At 44.4% G+C, this 17099-nt stretch overlaps 2 protein-coding genes across 4 annotated transcripts; both read right to left on the minus strand.

Annotated features, from left to right (window-relative positions):
• Positions 1–10271: 10271 nt before the first annotated feature.
• On the minus strand, positions 10272–16124 carry LOC114828799 (NAD(P)H dehydrogenase [quinone] 1-like). Of its 3 annotated transcripts, none has more exons than XM_034286693.1 (5): positions 16101–16124; positions 11119–11417; positions 10916–11029; positions 10726–10827; positions 10272–10621 (listed from the first exon to the last, which is right to left on the minus strand). In XM_034286693.1, the coding sequence occupies exons 1-5, from the start codon at positions 16102–16104 to the stop codon at positions 10322–10324; spliced, it is 819 nt and encodes a 272-aa protein (XP_034142584.1). In that variant the 5' UTR covers positions 16105–16124; the 3' UTR covers positions 10272–10321. The 3 variants fall into 3 exon arrangements, with proteins under 3 accessions (XP_034142584.1, XP_028969508.2, XP_034142585.1); XM_029113675.2 differs by lacking the exon at positions 16101–16124 and adding an exon at positions 13294–13382; XM_034286694.1 differs by lacking the exon at positions 16101–16124 and adding an exon at positions 11808–11899.
• On the minus strand, positions 14753–16192 carry LOC114828798 (NAD(P)H dehydrogenase [quinone] 1-like). Its single transcript, XM_029113673.2, has 5 exons — positions 16101–16192; positions 15635–15933; positions 15432–15545; positions 15242–15343; positions 14753–15136 (listed from the first exon to the last, which is right to left on the minus strand). Exons 1-5 carry the CDS (start codon positions 16102–16104, stop codon positions 14837–14839), a joined length of 819 nt encoding a protein of 272 aa, XP_028969506.2. The 5' UTR covers positions 16105–16192; the 3' UTR covers positions 14753–14836.
• Between the last annotated feature and the right edge of the window lie 907 nt (positions 16193–17099).

Consider the following 17099-nt stretch of genomic DNA (forward strand, 5'->3'; position numbering starts at 1 on the left):
CTCCCACTACACATGTTAAATACTACGTATGGTGATACGCCTCTCCAGGCAGGTCCCTAACACAATCATTGAAGTTTCTGCCAAGAGGAAAGGCAGCGGATTTCCTCTTCATCCCAAAAACAATTGCCCAAAAAAGAAACACGTTTGGACATCGCACACAGTTTGAGGTTGTGTGCAGAGACCAAAGCGAGATTTAGGCTATATACGATATGTCTGTCATAACAATCAATACATATTCTGCGCCTTTTCTTCATTTTATTAGTAGCAACCTGGCTAGTTGAGTTTCAATTTGTCTTGTGGGTTTGGGCAAAAGACTCAATTAAAGCGTGTGGTTGTTCTAGATCGTGCATTTTGTATTACAGTGTGCTATTAAGACTTTAGCTTATGCAAATATGATTCATTCCCTTCCTCACCATAATGTTCTTCTCTCAGCTCCTTTCAACTGTTTGTGACATATTCTGAAACTGAAGTCAACAGCCTAACTGGTCCATGCTGTGTCACACCCACAACCCTCTACTCACTGAGAACCACAGAATGGGCTCAACCCAGCCTCTCTCCAGCTGAATGACACCAAAACACCCAACAACAGACCATTTCAAAGATGGATGGCAGTTGTCTCATATTCACTTAATAACTGTCTTCTACTCTGAGGTCTAACTGTCTGTATGCCCCGTGTCTGTCTGACATCCGGAGCACATTGCCTGTCAGTGTACGTGCTGCAGTCCCAAAACACTGGCAAAAAAACATGTGGCAAGATATAAAAAAAAAACATTGTGCTTACTTGAAGAAAAAAAAGGACTCTATGGATATTGTTTAATAAATAACGAAGTCAGGTGCAGTCCTGTTGCTGTGCCCCAGCATTCAGAACACCATCACATCCTTTTGGAACCGGCACAAAGCATTGTGGAAGCCTAATGTGTGTTGACTGAGTGCTCACCTGCTCGGCCCTTCAGTACAGCTGCTCACTGTGTCTAAACCTCCCGCGTGAGACCACTTAGGCCATGGTCCACTGAAAAAGCCCGGTTTGAGGCAATGTGTGAAGGGAATTGTGTTGGAAATGATTCCATTAGGTAGTGGACACATTACACTGACGGGTCCAAAATGAAAACGGGACACTGCAATGAAATAAGAAACAGAAAAAATATATTTATTTACCTAGAATTTGAATTGGCCACATCCACACAGGAATCTATATAAAAACAAGTCTAATTATATCAAAGTCAAAACAATTCAATTCAAATGAAGCAATTCAATTCCAGACTGACACGACTGCTGTCTGTATAGGAAAAGAATATGAATAAACCAGCATGTTGCAACAATAACTTTTATAATGATAATACGCCCCTCTATTCAATGATCTCAACTCTGACTTATTCATATTACTTTCCATAGCCACTGATCTCTAATCAGTGAAAACTCTGACCTCATAAGGGACCAATGAAGTCAATGCACTAGCATTGTTTCTGTGAGGGTTGAAAGGTAGTCTCCAGTATGCACGCATACCCATTGTCCTTGACAACAGAAACATAAGGGGCGATATTCAGATGTGTTACAGATAAGCATCCATGGTCTTTAAAACCGCTGCCAACCTCTGTTCTGGTCTGTTTTGGTGTACTCTGTTCTGTCCTGCTTTGCTCTGTTCTTTTTTTCCTGGTCGGTTCTGATCTGTTATGTTTTGCTTTGCTTTATTCTGTTCTTTTATGTTCTGTTCTGTACTTTTCTAAACGGTTCTGTTCTATTCTTCAGTAACTCTCAAAAAAGGGAAAATGAGAGACCAGACAGAGTGGTTCCTCTGAGATTCTTTATGGGTGTGTGTGTGTGTGTGTGTGAGAGAAAGAGAATGAGAGTAGGTGTGTGTGCCTGTTTGTGCAGATTGTGTGTGCAGCTGCAGAGCTGAAAGAACAATCCCACAGCACTGTTTATTCAAAACTTTGCCAGTGGCAGGTGTATTGATACCTAGTAAACCTAATGGACTAACCCTTGCTCTGATTTTATACCCACATACAAACAGCAATCACGGAGCAGAGCGGGGTTTCTTTTAGAAGACAAAGCCCATTCTTTTTAGTTGTTAAGTAGTGTTTGAAGATTAAACACAATAGTAACTTAAAGTTTTAAAAAAATTCCTTTAAGGATCATTTATACACTCTTTAATCTGGTACAGAATAGTATGTTCTGAGTTCTGTGGAGGTTTAGGTTACCTTTCTCTAATAAGTATTTCATTTGGATTCCTGGAATCCTAAAGCAGTCCTTTCTGCAATGATAATCTAAAAAGTGCTGGCTTAGTTTGTATGTGTATGTGTGTGAGTTTGTGTGTTTGTTTGCATGCGTAAGAGAGTGAGAGAGTGCTGTCTTAGCCTACACCAAGGTAACTGTTACTGTTGGCCTGCGGGCTGCAAATCTCTATTTATTTTTCAACTGGTGTTAAACATTCTCAGTTTAGGTTGAATTACACCCAGTTTAAACAGGATACATGTTTCATGTTTTGAATTCATGTTGTTACGTTCAGCCGTGAACTGGGTGGTCACTGTAAACATTTCTCTGATTGCACTGTTCAAGGTCATCATGGACTTGAGAGACTTGGTGAGAGACGAAGGATAGGCAGCCAGCGAGAATCCGGAGAGAGGCAGGATGAGAAAGGCAAAGAGCCCTTTCAGTTAAGCCCTCTCCACCCTGGAATTGTTGAGGTCTGAGGGGGATGGATACTCACATTTCCATTAAGAGGCCCCCCCTCCAACCACCCCAGAAGCCGTCTTTCCCCATCCTCTTCAGCCTGTCTGCCTCCCCCAAAACAACGAATGCCCACACCATCTCTATCTTTCCCATCGCCACAAGCACACCCTTACATCTTCTCTGCATCTTAAGCTCAACTCCCTTCGCTTCTTGAAAAGAGCGGAAGATACATGACCTGTTTTTGTTGTGGTGAGGACGGAGGGTGTTCTCATAGCTACAGATATATTTATCTGGGTGTTGTCTTGTTGTTTTTCATAATATTTAAAAGTGGCCCACTCTGTCCTTGCTGTCATTGCTATGTCCTTGCTGCCATCTGGAGGTGTCACATGATCTAATGTTGTGTCTTTTGGTCAGGATCATGCCGGTCTGTGTTTGGCAAAAAGAGTCGGTGACTGTCACGTAGCATGGTCATAAAGACATTCCTGAGTGTTTTCCATGGCAACTACTGTATGAATGAGCTGCAGCTCAGACCTGATAGCTGACTAAATGTCAAAACATGCAGGAAAAGCCAGAGATTACTAAGACGTTTTCTAAAGAAATTATGCAGGTGTGAAATACTTCTTAATATCTTGGCGGTTGACCTTAATTGCCTAAAACACCTTAGTTGTTGGTAAAACGATAGGAAGCAGTTTCTGCCTGACTCACCTGAGTATGACTCCCACAGATCATGGTTCATTTGGCAATCCCTTGCTTCATTCCTCCGCATGCACAAACCCACGCACGCACGCACACACACACACGTACACAAATACAAAACGTAACGCCATGTAATGCCATGTAATATCCTAGCCATTAGGTCCATGTAGATGACAGGCCGAATCGCTTGCCAGGTGTTCTGTGATGGGTGAGGGAATCTATTGATGGAGCGGTGTCCGGCAATACTCTCCACAGGGGACAGGACAGTGTACATGGTCCAACAGTGCTCTTCATAAGCTCATGATACCAATCCTGTAATCATATCCCAACGCCCCTGAGATTGGCCCCGGAGAATAGCAGTTTTCCATTCAGCACACAGCGAGAGTTCACAGATAAGGTGGCTGACTTTGGGCTTTTGTGTGCTGTCAGACAGTGAATGAAAAATGAACCACCTCAGGACTGTGCTGGAATGTGCTGCCTTTTTAAAAACCCTCCTTGACCAGAATGTAGGAAACACGATGATTCCTGCTTACAGGCACAGCTGCCTTGTCATTACAACTTTAGAGGGCTGAAGGTTAGCCTGGGTAACTGACCATTCACAGGTGGGTTATGCATTCTTAAAAAGCGTCTAAACAGACCAACTACCATCAATAAAAACACTACTCCATCTTTGACATCTAAATCAGTTACATTCCTTAAAACATCAAAAATAGCCACCTCATACAGCTGACAAACTAACACCGGCAGCTTATAATATAGGATCTAAGTAATAAACGTTTAATGGCATAGACCACTAGATAGAACAAATATTTTAAAGAAACATATACACGTAGCGGGAACAAAGGATTTCAGTTGCCTGTGTAACATCTGGCGACAGAGAGTTGCGCCTGGCTATTTGTCCCTCGGTCACAGATACCCATGTGGTTCCCATTCACGTCCTCACCAGTCGATTGTCCACAAGGTTGAGCGCGCCGCTACGGGGGGATTACTGCCAGGATGTGGCGAAAGTCATCTGGAGTTGAGCGCTGCGCGCCTGGAGCTCCAAGGGAGGTTTGGGAGGGCTGACGCTCCCATTCATCCATCCAACCTCCCTCTCTCTTCTCCCGGTCCATTCCTCCCCCAGGGCTCAGCAAGGGCTTTGCTTATGTTACACTGTAAGTGCGGCAACATCATGGTTGCGCCCAGACAGATAGTATGACAGACGGAGTAGTGTTTTGTGGGTTTGTGTGCGGTGACAGGTATCAGAGAGAGAGAAAGAAATTATAATTATCAGTACAGTGGTTGTTCTTATTCTATTCTTTATTGTTGTATTGCTTTGGCAACAACAATAGAGAGAAACAGGGACAGTCAGAGAGAGAGAAAGAAACTAGGACAGAGAAAGAGAGAGAAACAGGGCAAATCAGAGAGAAGGTCGTAACTGAGAGGGAGGCAGAGTGTGACGCGCTCCCATCAGTCCCCAGGCACCTTTGTAGATAGGCTGGTTGGGACCTGAGGACGTCTACTTCTCATTACAGCATAGCGGAGAGGCGTCCAATGGGAGTCTCCAGTCTTAACCTTGTCACTCAAAAACAGGCCCTGACACCCCGAACCGCCCGGCCCCATGCTCAGCTTCTCACACTACCATTAAATAGGAAGCAGCCTGTCGCCGTCTCAAGTCAGACCGCTTCTTAATGCCTGGCACTCCATCAGTGCAGGAATGGAGGCCCATGCAGGTGGATGTGAAGCCATTTATTAGAGCCGTAGTGGAGCCCAACCATCTGAGGGCCATTACTGTACTGATCTTAATCCAAAGGGGTAAGCTTCGGTTTTGGTGTGTGCCCTGACAGTGTCCTGACTCTTTGACGTAAAACCAACTGTAAAGACTAGAAGGGGAGACCTGGGAAGTCCCACTGTTGTCACTGAAAATTGCTTCCTGTGCAGAGAGAGCAACAGAGGGAGAAGCAGAGAGAAAAGCTGAGAATGAAAGACATCGAGTCCACTAAGTGAAGGAAAAAAGTGTAAAGAACGGTGTTTGTTTTGATATTTTCTCCTGGAGTGTTATTTTCTCTGGATTGAAGCTTTAACAAAGAGCTGTGCAGTGAGCCATACACAGCTGGCTAGTTTGCAGCTTCCTCTACAGCTGCTGAAAATCACATATGGCCAATTGTTAAATGCAATCTTTACCTCAAAACTTGAGCTAACAAGGTGTGTATTTTGCCTACCACCTTACAGAATCTTTCTCTGGGGCTGACACCCTCTCTGTCTCTCAGTCTCTCTGAATGTGCAACAGGAGGAAAATAAGGGTGTAAAACCGCCTCACTGAGAACAGACACCAGTAAATCTGTAAGTGTGTCCGTCTGTTGATGATGTCTGAATTCAACCCAGTAGAGTGTGGTTCAGAGGTGAGTTTTCACTAAAACAGGCAGCACACCATTAACCTACGTCAACTTGCACAATGTGCTCAGTGTGTGGGTTCATTTCTCCACCTGCTTAGTTCTGACCCAGAGGCACGGTGTCATTAAGCTGTGTTTATATGTTGTTCTAACATGCATCCTCTGTTCTGATCATTTACTGACCTGGTGTGTGATACACTGATACACTAAGATCAGATCATAATCCAATCTCAACGCGCCTTTCAATCATCTGGAACATGCGTACCACCCTTGTGCTGGCCGGAGTAACTGGGAGGAGGAGGTCTTTCAAAGGAGGTCGGAGAGGACCGGGCAAGAGAGAAGGAAGAAGCTGAGGATTGGGGGCCTGAGGCTGGAGGGGACCAACAAGAGAGAAGGAAGAAGCTGAGGATTGGGGGCCTGAGGCTGGAGGGGACCAACAAGAGAGAAGGAAGAAGCTGAGGATTGGGGGCCTGAGGCTGGAGGGGACCAACAAGAGAGAAGGAAGGCAGGCATCCGACCATGTGGAGTAATGGAGTCAGTAAAGATGAGAGCTAGTTTCTGTAGGATTGGGTGAGAAGGAGGGGGGAGGATCAGAAACAGATGACAGGCTGACCTCCTGACTTCCATGACAACAAGGCACCATACAATGGACATAGTATGACTGTCAGGGAGAAGGAGAGCCATTGGGACGGGAGGAGGGCAGAAATGGCAGTAGACATCAGTGGTTGATTAAACACATTTCCCTCCTGTCCATTTCAATCGTGCTGCAATGAAACCTGCATTATTCTCTACTAACGTACTGTAAATTCAGCCCGGCACATACACACAAACGCTCACAACCCACACACACGACCCCTGGCTTTTTCACTCTCAAGGCATAATTGATTGTATTTTAATGTGGCCTCAGACTGAGTGAAAGCATAACACATGGGTCCTATAAATCAGCCTCAGTCTTCACCTCCATTTCTCACTTTCACCCTTTCTTGTGGAGTGGCTAATTTTCTCTCTCCCACACTTTTCCAGTTTTCACACTCATTTTCCCCAACTCTCCCTAACGCTGGCTCCCCTACTCACATTTCTTCGTCTCCTTTGCTCCCTTTCCATCTCTGCATCACTCCATTCTTCCATATCTCTGTCCCGGGATCCCGCTGTCGGCCTTCATTTTTAATGACCGACCCGTCGTGAACCCTGCCACGTCTGGCCCCAGTGTTTAGACTGATTTACTGCCCCGTCAAAACACCCTGTGGCCAGCGGAAATCAGTCACAGGGCACTCTATGTCTGCATATCTAATAAACAGAATGATAACCTTACCTCTGACACCTCTGGCTGAAAAAAAAGTGTTGCAAATGGGTAATTTAATACCCTATGATCTTAAAGGTGTCGTATCTACTTAATTCATTGGTTTGGCTCATTGTAAGTGGTTTAAGAGTAATTTAACAGTTGAACCGTGTTCTTACTTTACTCCCTTGGATTTAGATAATATTGGGATCTATTTAATATTTTCAACTAGGTTCAGGGTCTACTGAAAATGTTGATTTCACACCTGTTGCTCTGGCTTTGTGCCAAAAATGTTTTTTTCTGAATGGACTTTCCGAGTGTATTTTGGCTCCCTAAGCGATCCAGATCTGCTCTTCCGGACAGCCAGGCTCCACGCCTGGGAAGAGAGTGCCCACTTCCTCCCATTGACTGGGTGGAGAATGGCCTTCCCACCAGGCTGAGTGTGGGAGAGCCACAGAGGACAATAGCAGAGCAGGATGGGTAAAGAACAGGAGATCTCTTTCAGGGATTTCTTTCCAGACGTACAAACATACCTTGGCCCTAACAATTCAAATATTGTTGACAATAATGGCTACCTCAGAGACTGTAAACGCTTAACTACTTTTGGCAAATATGCCAGAAACCCAAATCGAGTGTTCAAAAAAATCTCTTGGCGATACGCCATAAACTACCTTTCTAACATAAATACTGCAAAAAGCATCAGCTCGCAAGTTCCAGCTGGGTGCCATTTGTCCTGTGTTCTGGAACAGCAGCCCCTAGGGACCTTTTCCAGGGAACTGCAGACGTTCTGACCCTTTCCACTGAACTGCAGACGTTCTGACCCTTTCCACTGAACCGTAATCGTTCTGACCCTTTCCAGTGAACCGTAGACGTTCTGACCCTTTCCAGTGAACCGTAGACGTTCTGACCCTTTCCAGTGAACCGTAGGCGTTCTGACCCTTTCCAGTGAACCGTAGACGTTCAGAGCCTTTCCACTGAACCGTAGACGTTCTGACCCTTTCCAGTGAACCGTAATCGTTCTGACCCTTTCCAGTGAACCATAGGCGTTCTGACCCTTTCCAGTGAACCGTAATCGTTCTGACCCTTTCCACTGAACCGTAGACGTTCTGACCCTTTCCAGTGAACCGTAGACGTTCTGACCCTTTCCAGTGAACCGTAGGCGTTCTGACCCTTTCCAGTGAACCGTAGACGTTCAGAGCCTTTCCACTGAACCGTAGACGTTCTGACCCTTTCCAGTGAACCGTAATCGTTCTGACCCTTTCCAGTGAACCATAGGCGTTCTGACCCTTTCCAGTGAACCGTAGACGTTCTGACCCTTTCCACTGAACCGTAGACGTTCTGACCCTTTCCAGTGAACCATAGGCGTTCTGGCCCTTTCTAGTGAACCGTAGACGTTCTGACCCTTTCCAGTGAACCGTAGACGTTCTGACCCTTTCCAGTGAACCGCAGACGTTCTGACCCTTTCCAGTGAACCGCAGACGTTCGGACCATTTCCAGTGAACAATAGACGTTTTGACCCTTTCGAGTGAACCTCAGACGTTTTGACCCTTTCCAGTGAACCGCAGACGTTTTGACCCTTTCCAGTGAACTGCTGGCATTTTGATCATCTGTACTGTTCCTTTGCTGTTTGGTGAACCATGTAGGAGTGTGAGGCATTCAAGGAATGATTCAACCAAAACAAGACTACTCCTAGTGGCTATAAAGAACACAAAGTTGAATAAAAGCATTTCCCCCCCCCTAGATCAGATCCAAACTAGTCAACTCATTTTCATCCAGCCAATGTATTGTGTGTAGCTAGATTTGTCACAAGTGCAAATTAACATTAGCTGCTGGTGTAGCTGGAAATGGCACTAGCTTTAACAAGCTACCGCTTAGAATTGTCAATGGCCATTAGTCTAGTTCAGTGACTCCCAGCTCTTTTCAGGTACAGTACCAATGATAGAATTTTGCTCTGCTTGGAGTACCCCTGAAGTACCCCCTCATGTTAATTTCACTAGTAAGCCTATGGTGTCATGAGTGTTTTCAAGTACCCCCAGGGGTCCTAGTACCCCTGGTTGGCAACCACTGCATCTAGATGATCATGCAAAAAGAAAAAGAAATATACAGAGCTGGCTTTGAGATTAGCACAAACCACTGTGCAATCAGGCTCTGCTGAAAGGTGGAACCGAATGGCTAGGTGGTAAGAAACTAACCATAGCAAGCAGTTGCTCATCAACAGATAATACTATCAACAAACTATCTATGGAACATGCAACACCCCAAATAGGCTGAGAATCCAGTCTAAACCCATTAATCAGCGAGGTACGTTCATATCGCAACAGAGCAGTAACTTGTGCTGCATGTCAACCTGATGTAAACAAACAAAAGCGTTGCGCAACCCTGTGAGAAAGTTCCTCCTACATGTCACAGACTCAAGTCTACATCGGACTCCGTTTCCGCACGCTGTCAGGAGGTTGAGGTCTTGGAGTGGTAGGGTACGAGCCTCTCTTCCTGCCAACCAAAACACCACCCTGTCCTCTATGACAAAGAGGGAAAGGGGTCTAAGGCGTCAAGGTGCGCCACACCTTCAATGTAGAACACCGCATTCAGGTCGCCAGCATGTCTGTGTGGGCGAGACAGAACGGATTTAACTACTAAAAGCCGGACGGACTTTCAACATTCAACATAAATCCAATGCAGATACTTTTGTGCCTCTACTAAAGCAATGAGTTTTAAAACCAGTTACAATACAATATATTTCTTCTGGCCTTAAATGTATAGTATTTCACAAGGGTTTCCTCCATTGAAAAGCCATAGCATTATGGGTGAATTAAAAACTAAATTTAGATCATTTCCATTCTGTATACCATCACATTGAGTAAAAACAGATTTATGCCCATAAAATTGAAACACCACCCCTCTTTCCAAGACTGAACAGAATGGCCATTCTCCACAGAAAATTAGTTTCAGTACTAAAAGTAAGATTTTGAAAGGGTTGAGATTTCAACCTTTGTGAAAAACCCATTCAACAGCATGAAACAAACTGCTTGACTGGAGTCAACTGACATGGCAATGCTAAAAAGGGAGGACAACAGGGCTGTAGATCAGATTTGGTAAATGAGATTATTATTTTTTTTTCCCAGAATTAAGTCATAGTTTGTATTTCAAGTAGTATATTAAATGAATGTAAAGATGAAGTGAGATGCATGTATTGCAGGGGCAAATACATTTTAAAGCACAACCTTTGTAATGTTAAGCTGTTGACATCGAGAAGGTTCAAGACAAGAGATTTTATTAAGAGGGCAATCAGAGATAATGACAATCTTCAAACTCCAGATTTGATCTGGCTGTTGGGTGGGATGCGTTTGCCCAGGTGGGTGCCAACAGTCAGGCCAACGTCTTCAGACTTGTGCTTCTCCTCAATAACCTCTTTGAGCTGGAAGCCCCGCTCACAATCAAAGCTGTCTGAGGGGGTGAAGGAGAGCGGCATCTCTCCCAGAAGCCCTTGTAGTCGTGTGCGCCATGCCTCCAGCATGGTAGAACGAGCCTCCGGAGAGATGTGATGAGGAGCCCAGAAGATCTGTGGAGCCAGAACCTGGAAGCCACAGTAGTGCAGGATACCATTCTACAAGGGAACAGAATTACAGTTCAGCAAGTAGATCCAATTTAGTCTTAATAATTCTTCAATAAACCCCCAGTCGATACTAGTGGTTATTCTCCAAACATCACCTGCAGTGGCCACAAGGTGATGTTTATGTCTCCGTTGATGCCATTGGAACTGAACATGGACTCAGAGGATCCAGTAGTGAAAGACAGCATGGCTTTCTTCTCCTGGAGAAGGAAGATTCATGTGTAAAGACTGACAGCACTTCAGAACCTAGAAGCATGAACACAGCCATATGGCATAAGGACCCCTTACCTTGAAGATACCTTGACTGTACCTCTGTTCTGAGGTGTAGGCAAAGCCCATTGTGAGAACCCGGTCAATCCAGCCCTTCATAATGGCAGGAACAGTGAACCAGTACATGGGGAACTAACATTCCAATGAAACAGGTTAGTGTACATTTAGAAAGGCATCAGTGGATGATACTGTCTGAGGTCCAATAATCCAGGATACCCCACCTGGAATATGACAACATCTGTATCAGAGAGTTTGCGTTGTTCCTCAGTGAGGTCAGCAGAGAGCCGTCCCTCCTTCCATGCCAGCATGGTCTCCTCCCCATAATGGAAGTGCTCAGCATCCTTCACCTCTCCAGTGATGTCATCAGCTGTAGCAGAAGGGTTAAACTTCATGGCGTAGAGGTCAGACACCTCCACCTGACACCCCTGAGCCGTCAGGACCTCAACAGCCACATCTTTGGCTGCAGCGTTGAATGACCCAGCACTCTGGTGGGCGTACACAATCAGTACCTTCTTCATGGCTGAAACAGAATACACAACGTAGTTATGAGACATTTTGAACAAACCTTAAATTCAAGACATTAAGTGTTTCTCAACCCTGTTCCTTCATGTTTTAACTCTCCCTGCTCTCACACCTGATTCAAACGACCAGCTCATTATCAAGTCCTTCATGAGCTACATCAGGTATTTTAGGGCAGGAAGAGATCTAACATGCAGGGCAGCATCCAGGAGCAGGGTAGAGAAACACTGCATAACAGTTACAAGTGTCACAGATAGTTAGTGATGGTTTCTGGGGAAAGGTATCAAAACACTCCGATAAACAGTGTGGCTGAAAATGTCAAAGCGTCTATCAAATCGGCAAAGTTACGTAGTCTAAGCAAACTGTCATTACATCATGCTGTTTCAGTCACCTGATGAACCGCCTATGCCAGTCCATGGGGGAAACAAAGCCAAACCAGATTGAGGGTTGTTTGATGGAGAGACCTTCAGAACAATTAAATTAACTTAGAGAAATGGAGGGAGCAAGAAAGACCAAGATAGATTGAGTGGGAAAAAGTTATTGAATGTCTGATCATTCACTTATCCGGTATCGGGGCGTGGGGGCAGCAGCTCCAGCAGGGGACCCCAAACTTCCTTTTCCCGAGCCACATTTGCCAGCTCTGACTGGGGATCCCGAGGCATTCCCAGGCCAGTGTTGAAATAGTCTGTCCACCTAGTCCTGGGCCTACCCCGAGGTCTCCTCCCAACTGGATGTGCCTGGAACACCTCCCTAGCAAGAGGTCCTGGGGGCATCCTTACCAGATGCCCAAATCACCGGAACTGCTCCATTTGAAGCAAAGGAGCAGCGTCTCTACTCAGCAGTGGCTGAGCTTCTCACCCCATCCCTAAGAGTGAAGCCAGCCACCCTTCTGAGAACCCATCTCAGCCACTTGTACTCACAATCTTGTTCTTTCGGTCATGACCTAGCCTTCATGACCATAGGTAAGGGTAGGAACGAAAAATGACCGGTATATCGAGAGCTTTGCCTTCCGGCTCAGCTCTCTTTTTGTCACAACGGTGCGGTAAAACGAATGCAATAATGTCCCTTGCTGCTCCGATTCTCCGGCCATTGTCCCATCACTCGGGAACAAGACCCTTGTAGTGAACCATTGAATGTAACCTTGTTAAATGCATGATTTGGGAGTAGCAACTGGGTCACTACAACTTGCTTACACAGGTTAACATGCAAGCATAACACCATATTAATAAACGGAAATAAGTCCACAAAAAAAGCTTTTCATACTGCCTTTGCACTTAACACACAGCAAAACAGCAACAATAAAAACCATGTGTGTACTTGTTTAATAGTTAAGCATCTAAGGACAGTATCCTTAAGTCTTTTGGTTGCTGGGTCAGTTAGTTAACAGACATCTCCCTTTCTGTCCATGTAGCTCACATGAGTGCTCCAATTAAATGTGAGTTTCCAGATTTTAGAACACCCAGGCTTCTCTTCCACCACACAAAGATGTGCTTAAGATGTTACAGCACCTTTATGAACATTGTAAACTAAACATTGCTGATGTTTTATGAGCAGACACCATATCTCCAGTAAACTGCTGACTTACATTTACTATTAAATGTTTAGGCCTATACACAGTGCCAGCAGATGTCATCCACTAAACCACTTCGTGGTCAGCTGTCCTTTGAGTCTCCCAGTTACATTATACATATTTGACCAGCTGATGTCACCAGCAGGCAGGGTTTCAAGCATTTTGAAGCAGGGAATCTTTCAATTCATCCATCTCAATTGGATCAATGTCTAGGCTAGCTATGTTCCTCCCATCACTACAAATGGTACCAAACAAATCCATGCATTGTAGACAGTTAAAAGCAACATTAAATTACAACCACACTCACCCATGGTTAGGTCTGCAGGGCTCTGTCCACCACCACAGAGAAGAACAAGATAACGTAGAAACTACTTCACACTAACAACAGCCTGAGACTGCTGCTTTTATCCTGCCCTGTTAGCCCAAACACACCCTCTCACACAGGTGCCTGTTAATCAGCAATTAAGATAATCACTTGGTATTACCCTCTACCAATGGTAGGTGTGCCAAATTACAGCAGGGGCCGGTTTCATAGACATTGATTAAGCCTAGTCTACAGTAGGACTAAAAAGAACAAGCTCAATGGAGTTTTCTATTGAAATTCATTTTTTGTCCTAGACTAGGCTTAATCAGAAGTATTTTCAGTTAGTTTAAACATTCATGTTGAATACAAGGTTTGTACTGAACAAGATATTTCTCCACAATTACTGAAGATCTGAGGCATGTTTCCTTCTCTTTGGAGAGGGTAGCAGGGTTTGACTAGAAACAATTGCTAAATCCAAACCCCTACCTCTCCTTTCTCCATGTGTAGGGGCTAATTTGACTCACTAGCAACACCTTCCAACTAGTAATTAACCCTGTCCCCAGGCTATCGGGCACACTGTATATGAGCCTAAAGCAACAATCAAAGGTGGCCTTGGGGGAAAGACTCAACATTTTTGTCATCTTTTAGCAAATAATATTGCGAGGCGTGGCTACAAATGGAGTCTCACTGAGAAGACTTAAAATCTGATGGAGATTGAATGGAATAATATCCAAATAAGTACAAACACCATGACTCTTGGCCCAATATTAGAAGGATACAATTATATTGGAGCCCCAAGATACACCAGGTCCAACTACTGAGGTGATCTTAAGTCAGTGAATATACTTGCACACTTTCAACATGCAGGATTTATTTAGAATTCACTACTCTCAATATTGATTGAAGCCCGGCCCTGCAATACAAATGGCCAAATTTAGACTTAATTCCTTTGAGTTTCACTTCAATTTCAAAAACACATTAATGCACTATATTGGCCTACAGTAGCAGGGCAGAAAGAATTGCAACAGCAGACCTCTTGCCAACATGGACCTCAATGTTGTCTGTGCCAGGTAGATTGAACTTCAACCATACCCCATTGCCAAGTACGCACACCTCTGGTGACTAAATAGCTTAAATGCTTTTGTTGCCATTTCCACAGAACATAAGGGCCCATGAAGTAAAACACAGGCAGAAATAACAGTCCAGGGTAGGTGGATTGGGAGATTGTGTTTTGGAATATACAGATTGAGCTAAATGCTCCTTAGCAAAAGGCACATTGTTCCAGACCATCTTCAAACGTGGATAGAGGTAGCCGGTAAAAGGATTTTAGTTTCCCCTTTCATTCCAGGGAAGAACTGTCATTCTTCTTTAATCAAGTACAATAATCAAAAGCCTGAAAATCTGAGTGTATAAGTAACCTTCTAGACTTGTGAAACAGGTGGTAAGGGAAGAGCACATCATACACATTAACACTAATGTTTATTTCTTAAAGCTGCACAGCAACCAGACAGCACATACAGAAAAGCAGAACAGTCTATTAGTGTTTCTACACCCCAGATTTGATCTGGCTGTTGGGTGGGATGCGTTTGCCCAGGTGGGTGCCAACTGTCAGGCCAAAGTCTTCAGACTTGTGCTTCTCCTCAATAACCTCTTTGAGCTGGAAGCCCCGCTCACAATCAAAGCTGTCTGAGGGGGTGAAGGAGAGCGGCATCTCTCCCAGAAGCCCTTGTAGTCGTGTGCGCCAGGCCTCCAGCATGGTAGAACGAGCCTCAGAAGAGATGTGATGAGGTGCCCAGAAGATCTGTGGAGCCAGAACCTGGAAGCCACAGTAGTGCAGGATACCATTCTACAAGGGAACAGAATTACAGTTCAGCAAGTAGATCCAATTTAGCCTTAGTAATGCTTCAATAAAACCCCAGTCGATACTAGTGGTTCATTCTCCAAACATCACCTGCAGTGGCCACAAGGTGATGTTTATGTCTCCATTGATGCCATTGGAACTGAACATGGACTCAGAGGATCCAGTAGTGAAAGACAGCATGGCTTTCTTCTCCTGGAGAAGGAAGATTCATGTGTAAAGACTGACAGCACTTCAGAACCTAGAAGCATGAACACAGCCATATGGCATAAGGACCCCTTACCTTGAAGATACCTTGACTGTACCTCTGTTCTGAGGTGTAGGCAAAGCCCATTGTGAGAACCCGGTCAATCCAGCCCTTCATAATGGCAGGAACAGTGAACCAGTACATGGGGAACTAACATTCCAATGAAACAGGTTAGTGTACATTTAGAAAGGCATCAGTGGATGATACTGTCTGAGGTCCAATAATCCAGGATACCTCACCTGGAATATGACAACATCTGCAGCAGAGAGTTTGCGTTGTTCCTCAGTGAGGTCAGCAGAGAGCCGTCCCTCCTTCCATGCCAGCATGGTCTCCTCTCCATAATGGAAGTGCTCAGCATCCTTCACCTCTCCAGTGATGTCATCAGCCGTAGCAGAAGGGTTAAACTTCATGGCGTAGAGGTCAGACACCTCCACCTGACACCCCTGAGCCTTCAGGACCTCAACAGCCACATCTCTGGCTGCAGCGTTAAACGACCCAGCACTTTGGTGGGCGTACACAATCAGTACCTTCTTCATGGCTGAAACCACATATACAACTTAGTTATGAGAAGAAAAACATCAACAATTAACATTCAAGATATTGTAGGTGGTCAGCAAACAAAGAAGCTATAAGTGTCACAAACAGTACCAAAATCATAACTCCCAAGATCAAAGATTATTAAAGGTAGTTTAGAGTCACACTCACCCATGGTCAAGTCTGTTGGGCTCTGTCTGCTTGCAGTGAAATGTTCAGGGTAACTTAGAGAGGGAAACCTTTATGTAACAACAGTTTGAGGCTGCAGCTTTTATCCTGCTCTGTTATCCAAACACACCCTCTCACACAGGTGCCTGTTAATCAACAGTTAAGATAATCACCTGAAATTACTTTCAACCAATGGTAGGTGTGCTAGAATACATTAGAGGTATTTTCAGTAGTGATGGGAAATCAAGCCTTTCTGAAGCATTTTAGTCTTTCTTCAAATTGGGTTGAAAACGGTTATATCTGAAGGCTTTTGAACTCACTCCACAGTGGTTACACCTGGACATGATTTCATAACATCTGACAAGATTTCCTGGTGCAGTGGTTAGGCGTCATGTACCCCATTGTTCTTGCCTTTCAAGCTAGTTTCTTTAAACTGTGCATCTGTTGTAGTTTTGGATTATAAAGAGAAGCATGATAAGATTCATTAAATGAAATAAAATAAACGAAGAATAATAAACGGCATCCTTTGAAATCAAAATGTTTGCAGAAATCAATCCAGATTTGATATAGCACCTCTAGGTTGCGCCATCGCTGGAGTGAATATTTTGACATATTATTACCTTAATTATTAAATAAGGTGACCACAAGAGGTGTGTATTGGAAAGCCTCAGGCATCAGACAGCCATTGAAGCCAGCATTTTACAAAACGCCTGTGATCAACTAAAGCTTTTCGATGTCATCAATCACATGGTATTTTTACACCCATGCAAGTCTCAGCCCTTCTACTTCAATCAGATTGGAACGAAAATTAGAAGCAAGCCCCGGAGTGTCAGGGTTGTGCTTGTCATCAATTTTCAGTTCACTTAAACACTTATGTTGAAAAAAATTGCACTGAACATTTCTCCACAAATTCAATGAGTTCACAATAGTTTGCTTGTATTTGGTGGATATAGCCTGGTTGGGCTTGAAACAGTTGCTACATCCAAAAACCACTTCCCCTCA

Source organism: Esox lucius, chromosome 16 (assembly GCF_011004845.1).
Source record: "Esox lucius isolate fEsoLuc1 chromosome 16, fEsoLuc1.pri, whole genome shotgun sequence".
Taxonomy (NCBI): domain Eukaryota; kingdom Metazoa; phylum Chordata; class Actinopteri; order Esociformes; family Esocidae; genus Esox; species Esox lucius.

What these genes read in the sequence shown, in the direction of transcription:
- LOC114828799 (XM_034286693.1), bottom strand. An exon ending in CAGATGTTGTCATATTCCAG is followed by an intron (nt 11,030 to 11,118) that starts GTGGGGTATCCT and finishes TTGGAATGTTAG; the next exon opens with TTCCCCATGTACTGGTTCAC. An exon ending in TCACCTTGTGGCCACTGCAG is followed by an intron (nt 10,622 to 10,725) that starts GTGATGTTTGGA and finishes GTTCCCTTGTAG; the next exon opens with AATGGTATCCTGCACTACTG.
- LOC114828798 (XM_029113673.2), bottom strand. An exon ending in ACAGTCAAGGTATCTTCAAG is followed by an intron (nt 15,344 to 15,431) that starts GTAAGGGGTCCT and finishes TTCCTTCTCCAG; the next exon opens with GAGAAGAAAGCCATGCTGTC. An exon ending in TCACCTTGTGGCCACTGCAG is followed by an intron (nt 15,137 to 15,241) that starts GTGATGTTTGGA and finishes GTTCCCTTGTAG; the next exon opens with AATGGTATCCTGCACTACTG.